The 6810-nt window shown below is 67.9% G+C and overlaps 1 protein-coding gene and 2 non-coding genes across 4 annotated transcripts; 2 read left to right on the forward strand and 1 right to left on the reverse strand.

Moving 5' to 3' along the window:
* Positions 1–266: 266 nt before the first annotated feature.
* Positions 267–338, reverse strand: H696_04306. The gene has a single exon. It is a non-coding gene; the product is annotated as a tRNA-Asp (tRNA).
* Positions 339–2410: 2072 nt separating this feature from the next.
* H696_04307 lies at positions 2411–2483 on the forward strand. The gene has a single exon. It is a non-coding gene; the product is annotated as a tRNA-Lys (tRNA).
* A 1884-nt stretch (positions 2484–4367) lies between these two features.
* Positions 4368–6773, forward strand: H696_04308. Of its 2 annotated transcripts, XM_009498185.1 has the most exons (4): positions 4368–4742; positions 5292–5347; positions 5502–5645; positions 5786–6598. In XM_009498185.1, the coding sequence occupies exons 1-4, from the start codon at positions 4409–4411 to the stop codon at positions 6596–6598; spliced, it is 1347 nt and encodes a 448-aa protein (XP_009496460.1). In that variant the 5' UTR covers positions 4368–4408. The 2 variants fall into 2 exon arrangements, with proteins under 2 accessions (XP_009496460.1, XP_009496461.1); XM_009498186.1 differs by lacking the exon at positions 5292–5347 and having other exon boundaries at positions 5786–6773.
* Positions 6774–6810: the final 37 nt, after the last annotated feature.

Below are 6810 nucleotides of genomic sequence, written 5' to 3' on the forward strand. Positions count from 1 at the left end.
GGGGGGCAATCTCGTGAAGCCCCCGTCTCCGGGCCTCGCATGGGGGAAACAACAAAGGGGCGAGGCGGAAACAGACTCAAGGGCGGGCGCCAGCCACCCCCGGGGACAGGGACGAGCTGGGGGTGGGGGCCATTCGCCTGACTCAGCGGTGTGACCACGGGCAAAGAGGTCCTTAACCGAACGCCCCCACTTAACCCGAGCGTCGTAGCTACTGTGCTATCGAAAGGCCAACGCCGGGGCCATGTGCCCGCGCGAAAAAAAGCATGCTCCCGATCCGGGAATTGAACCCGGGCCTCCCGCGTGACAGGCGGGGATTCTCACCACTATACTAATCGGGATGGTGTGCTGGATGCCTGGCCGAGGGCAGGCTATTTTACTGCTGCTGCCGCTGCCGCTGCTGCTGCCGCTGCTGCTGCTGCTGTTGTTGCTGTTGCTGTTGCTGCTGCTGCTGCTGCTGTTGTTGCTGCTGCTGCTGCTGTTGCTGTTGCTGTTGCTGCTGCTGCTGCTGTTGTTGTTGCTGTTGCTGCTGCTGCTGTTGCTGTTGCTGCTGCTGCTGCTGCTGCTGCCGCTGCCGCGCCGCTGCCGCGCCGGACCTCTCTCGACCCCCCCGGCCCGAGGTTGCCTGACTCCGCGCGAACCTCCCGCAAAGGGCCCTCGCGCGGACTCCCCCAGCACCGCCCCAACTTGCCCGGCCAAACGCCCGCACATGCCGAGGAAGTGCCTGGCGCGTGCGGCCCTGCAGGGGCGGGCCTGGGGGAGTCCATTCGTTCGGGCCACTCCGGCGTCAGCGCGACCTTGGGGTGGGAACATTTTTTTTTCCCGCTTCCTCGCCGGCACACCCCGGCATGCCGGTTGCCCGGAGGCCATCCACGACTCTCATGCCTGCCGGTGTCGGTGATGGCCTCGTCGAGACTGCCCTGAGTGCTGCGATCTCCCGGGCCCGGGGGCGTGACAGCATGGCCTTTCCCCGCGCCCAAAGCAAGGCACACCCCTCCCCCCGATGCCGGCGCACACCCCACCACCAGATCCCTGGCCCCCCCCCCCCCTCCCTCAAAGCAAGTGGCTGCCATCCCCTCGCGCATGTTCACAGGTGCGCACGCGTGCCGGCACACGCACAGTCGCACTCACTTGGGCTGCTGCCTTCCCGGCAGGGGGCAGCACCCGCTTCCTGCCCGGCACGGGCCATTGTCACGCCGGATGGGCCATCGTGCGGGGGCCCCGGCGGGCCGATTGCCATCCGGGCGCATGGGGCCTGGGAAATAAAACCGACCCCGGCCCCGAGTACTATCCCATGCGGACCACCCCTCAGGAAGGGGTCGCCACGGTGGAGGCGCATGCGATGAGCGTGTCGTGCGCGAGTCCCCTCCTCGCGCGCTCCCCCGCGGAGCCATGCGCAAGGGCCAACGTGAAAGGGGCCGGCTGCCCTTGTGAATTGCCCATGGCCCGGGAGGGACACCCGCCCGGCGACTCGACCCGCGGCCGATCGCCAGGCATCCCCACCCGACAGGGCCGCGCCCCCGGCGCGAGGAGGCCGCCCGGGGCCGAGCCCCGCGCCAGTGCCCATCCACTCGGTCCTCGAGCGAGGGCGCCCCACGCCCCACGTCGCCCAGCCCCCGCCCGAGGACCCTTCTTGAAGGCGCTCCCCGCCTGGCGGCTGGGCTGCCGATCCGACGCTCCGCACCCGGGGGCCCCTGCCCGCCGGGCACACACCCCGCACGGCAGGCCAGGCCGAAGGCCGCATCCCGGCCGGGCGCATCTCGACGCGGCGGACAGAGCCGCCGAGCAAAAGGAACGAGCACCTGGCATGCGCTCGATCTTGGGGCCGCACTCGGGGAGCATGGCTGCCCGCGCCAGAATCACTCCGGCAGAACCGGAAAGCCGACCAACCACACGCCAATGGGCTAGATTCATGTACCGACATGCATTGGACCCAGGTCGGCCATGTGCCACCGAAAGGCGGGCTCGCGGTGGCCCCCGCCCCTGGGGCCGGAGGCCGGGCCACAGCCAGGCTCCCCTCCGGGCGGGTCTTCCCCGAGCAGCTGCCACCTCGCCCCGTGTGCCGCCGGCCGCCGACAATCGTCCCGGGCCCTCTTCTACCGGGTTGTGGCGGGTGGCCTTTCCGACGGGTGGCCTGTCCCCGGCCCTTTCCCTTTCTCTCGCCCCCGCCGCCACAAGGCAGCCACTGGAGCTCCCTGGCCCTTTCCCCGCGGCCAGGGAGAGCATGGCATGAGGGCCTCTCGGCGTGGAGGGACGGCGTGCACGGCGGCCATCTCCCGCTTTGCCGTGCCTTCACCTCGCAGGATGGGGCGCCCCCTCCCGGTGTGGAGGAGGACCGGCCGAGGGTGCCCCCGTGCGGGACGTGCGAGCCACTCAACCACATATAAGAGCCCTGGATCGAGGTCCAGCAACAGCCTGTTTAGCTCAGTTGGTAGAGCATGGGACTCTTAATCCCAGGGTCGTGGGTTCGAGCCCCACAGTGGGCTTACACTCTCATTTTGCCGCCCCGTTTGCCCTCTCCCTCCACCCCGCCGCGTGTTCTGGGATCCCCGTCCTCCCCCTGCGAGGGGGGAGACGCCCGCGCCCGGTGCCCGGGGGGGGGCGGGGGCACCATGTGAGGGTCGCTTGTCCCGACGAGAGAGCCTACGCGCGGGGGGGCGCAGAGGGGCCAACGGCGCGTGTGCAGAGGCGGGGGCCGCGCGGACTGACGGCATCGACGCGCGCACCCCTTCGCCGGGGGGGGCCTTGCGATTGTATCGTTTTATCGCCCAGGGGCGTGGCCAGCGGGGGCCCGCTCGCGCGGGAGTCCCCAGGCAGATCGCGCGCGCCGAATGCCAGGAACATGCCCGAGGCTGCTGGCGGGTGCCACCCCCGCCGGGGAGGGCCCCGGGGGACGTTGAAGCCCGGGGGGCGGAGGGGCGCCCACGCACCAGCCAGGGCCGTGGGTTGCCCCGAGAAGAGCGAACTGCCCGCGTCCCCGCCATCGGAACCTGTATTCCGGACCGCGCCATACACACCAATTATTATTCCTCTTTTTCGGCCCTTTCTCCCCTTTGTCTGCGTTTGCAGATGGCTCGCTTTCCCGGCGAGAGGTTCCTCGTCTGGGGTGCCCCGGCCATGGTGGCCTGTCCCGGGCTCCCCGGCCCTCGCGGCCGCCACAGGCTTTTTGGGCGGCCTCCCCCCCCCCCCCCCCCCCCCCCCCCGCCCCCCCGCTCCCCCCGCTCCTCGCCTGTTCCGGCTCCTCTCGCCGTCGTGTGCCCATTGCACGGTCACGAGCAGCAAGCCATCCATCCAAACCAGATCCCCATCATCCAATCGGAATTCCTGCCCTCAACCAAGGACATCAACTTTGCTCTGCGCGTTGTTGACGGCTACATCAATTCCTCGTACCATGGCCTTGGTGCTTTCAGCGTCGACGGCAAGGTCATTGATTTGCCCGGTTCGTCCCTGCGTCTTTTTTTTTTCACCTGCCCCCGCCCCCCTTTCATGTGCGGTGCCTGACCCTTGTGCTTTTGACATCTCCCTCGTCGCCCCCCCCCCCCCCCGCCCTCCCCTGCCGGTGGCATTGGCAGTCGTCAAGTGGGCCCTGCGCATCCTGACCCGGGCGCAGTATGCCCTCGACCAAAACCCCTCGATGCTGCCGAGTGACATTGGCGCACTCAAGGGGCTCCAGCACGCGGCTTCCCTGTCAAGCGGAGGGGGCAGCGGCCCCGGCGGCCCCGGCGGCCTGTCCGGCGCGGCCGGGCCCCCTCCCGGAGGAGCAGCGCCCCCGAGCACATCGGCTCCGGCGGGCGCTGCCGCGGCGGCCGGTGCCGCGGCGGCCGAGCTGATCGCCACGTCGGTGGTCGATGAGGAGCAGCGGCTCCTGACCGAGGAGCAGCGTGTGCCGCCGGGCGGGCTGGCGCGCCCGGCCTCCCTGGCCGGGGTATCGGCGGTCCATCCTGCCGCTCAGCCGGCGCCGGAGTCCCTGTTGAAGTCTCTTGGCCGGTCGGTGGCCGGGTCGACGGCCCTCGCTGCCATGGCCACCTCCCTCGGATCGATTGCCTCGTCGCTGACCACGCGGTCGGGGGCCGGGGCGGTGGCGCACGACGCCGACTCGGGCTCCGACTCGGGCATCGACGCGCGGTCCTTCGCGTCGGAGGCCGCGGCGCTGGAGTCCTACCCGGCCACCTACCCCGGCGGCCTGGAGCAGGACCTGGAATTCCCGTCGTCCGAGCCGATCATCGACGCCGGGGCCTTGTCCTCGCGCGACATGCACCTTCTGTCGGACAGCGGGGACTTCGCCGATGCCATGCATCATCACCACCCCCATCACCCGGCGTCTGTGCACCTGGAGCAGCAGCCGCAGCAGCAGCCGCAGCAGCAGCCGCAGCCGCAGCCGCAGCCGCAGCCAGCGGCCGCAGCCGCTCAAATGCCCGGACATCATACGCATGAGCACTACGCGTCGTCCGTGCAGGTGCCGCCGGCCTCGCCACAGGAGCAGCACTTCCATCACTTGGACCACCAGCAGCACCATCACCATCATATGCTGCACTCGCACGTGTCGTCCGGAAGCGACTCCGAGCTGGCCAGCCTCTCCGGGGTGGGCATTTCCCCCTCGGAGGCGGGCCCAGTCGGCGGGGCCATCTCGGCCGATGGGTCTTCCTCGGTCAGCTCAATCGGAGGCGGGTTGAGCGACACCTTGTCCTCTGGGTCCTCCTCTGGCGGGGCCTCTTCCGTCTCGGGCTTTGATTCGCATGTCAGCGGTACGTGTCCTTGTTGTCTCCGCCATTCGTTTATGGTGGTGTGTGTCGTTGTGTGTGTCGTTATGTGTGTCGTTGTGTGTGTCGTTGTGTGTGTCGTTGTGTGTGTCGTTGTGTGTGTCGTTGTGTGTGTATTGTTGTATGTCGTTGTGTGTGTATTGTTGTATGTCGTTGTGTGTGTGCCGTTGTGTGTGTGTGTCGTTGTGTGCGCATGTGTGCGCATGCGTGTCGTTGTGTGCGCATGTGTGTGTATGTGTGTGTATGTGTGGGTGCGCACGCGCGCGCGGGGCAGAAAAGGGCATCCCGCTTGTCGCTGCCCCCGCCCGCTGCCCCCGCCCGCTGCCCCCCTTCCTCTTTGGCTGGCCGGGCTGTGTGCCACTCGGCGCCCGCGCTCTGCCCTTGTGTGTTTGTGAGCCCCTTGTCCCCTGTCCTCATACTGTGTCCCCCCCCCCTTCTCGATGCTGCTCCCGCTGCGCTATGTGCCGCCCCCCCCCCCTGCCTCTTCCTTGCCTGTGCTTGCTCCTCTTCGCCTGCTGTGCCATATTCTCCCAGAGCATCACTTCGATGAGCAGCAATTCCCCGTCCATGAGAGTGTCGACGACTTTTCGGTGAGTATTTGAGCGCGCGGCGCATCCACGTTGTGGATCCCGCTCTCGCAGCCGTTGACGCGCCTTGTCGCCGCGCCGCTCCCTTTCCTCGCATCCTTCGACTGACTCTCTTCATGGCTCTCGCCCTCTCCTGCTTCTCCTCGCGCATGGATAGACCTCGACGGATACCGCCACTGAGTATGGCGCGGCCCTGGATTCCCCCTCTGGCGTGGCCCTTCCGCCATTGGTATCCACCTCCGACCATGATGTCCTGGATGCCTTCCTCGACCGGAGCGACTCGGGTGATGTGGATTATCTGGTGCGTCCCGATTTCCCTGCTCTCTTGGTGCCGATGTCGCAGCTCCTGCCCGCCCGCCCGCCCGCCTCCTCCCTCCCTCCCCCTCCCCCTCTCTCCCTCACACACTTTCTCCTCTTCAAACCCACCTTCGCATGGCATAGAGCTCCGCCACGGCGGACCTCACCCCGGCGGCCATCTCCTCAGCGGCTTACTCCTCGGCCGAGATGTACAGCGACATCGGCGGCATGGACAGCAGCTCCTTGCCACACTCCTCCGGTGACGCCGGCACATACCACCACCATCACCACCACCATGGCCACATGCACCTGGACCACCACCATGGCCACATGCACATGGACCATCACCACCATCATCGCAGCCACATGCACCTGGATCACCACCACCACCACCACCACCACCACCAGATGGACCACCATCACCTGGACCCGCTGGCATCCTACTCGGCCTCTGCCTACCCCTCGGCCAGCAACCTGCACGAGGACTACCTCCGGCGCCATGAGTCGGCGGCCGCCGGCGGCGGCGGCGTCGGCGCATCATCCGACGACACCTTTGCCTCGAGCCTGGCGGCGGCCTCCTCGGCGGCCTACTCCGCATACCCGATCGACAGCGCGTCGGCCCTGATGGACATCGGCCTGTCCATGCGATCGTACGACTCGGGGGTGACCACGGACTCGCTTGCCTCGACCGGCGGCGGGTCCTCGGCCATTGTCTCCGGTGGGGGGGCCGGGTCTTTGTCATCTTTGTCGGCGCTGTCGGCCCCGACGGACTCGTTGTCGTCACTGTCGGCGGCGGCAGCCGTGTCGGAATCCCGGTCCTTGTCTTCCTCTCCCTCGTCCTCCGGTTCCGTCTCAGATCTCAGTTCTCCCTCGCTCACGGGGTCCTCCTCCTCGTCGTCCTCTTTGTCCTCCTCCTCCTCCTCCTCCTCCTCCTCCTCCTCCAGGTCTTCCTGGTAGGGCAGCCGCGGCCGTGGGGTCGCGGCGGTCGCCACCGATGCAGGAAAGAGCCCGGGGCCGCCAGCGCCGATATATACCTCGCATGCGGTGGGGCGCGCTCGTTCTTCCCGATTGGAGTGGCCAAAGGGTGAACAATAAATTCAGCCACAAATACATGTGGGCCTAAGGAAGGATATACCACGCATCGATGTGCATTTCCCATGCCGTAGGGA

This window comes from Fonticula alba, assembly GCF_000388065.1.
Source record: "Fonticula alba strain ATCC 38817 unplaced genomic scaffold supercont2.7, whole genome shotgun sequence".
Taxonomy (NCBI): domain Eukaryota; order Rotosphaerida; family Fonticulaceae; genus Fonticula; species Fonticula alba.

What these genes read in the sequence shown, in the direction of transcription:
- H696_04308 (XM_009498185.1), top strand. Translation starts at nt 4,409, where the DNA reads ATGCCCGGACATCATACGCATGAGCACTACGCGTCGTCCGTGCAGGTG. An exon ending in CTTTGATTCGCATGTCAGCG is followed by an intron (nt 4,743 to 5,291) that starts GTACGTGTCCTT and finishes ATATTCTCCCAG; the next exon opens with AGCATCACTTCGATGAGCAG. An exon ending in AGAGTGTCGACGACTTTTCG is followed by an intron (nt 5,348 to 5,501) that starts GTGAGTATTTGA and finishes GCGCATGGATAG; the next exon opens with ACCTCGACGGATACCGCCAC.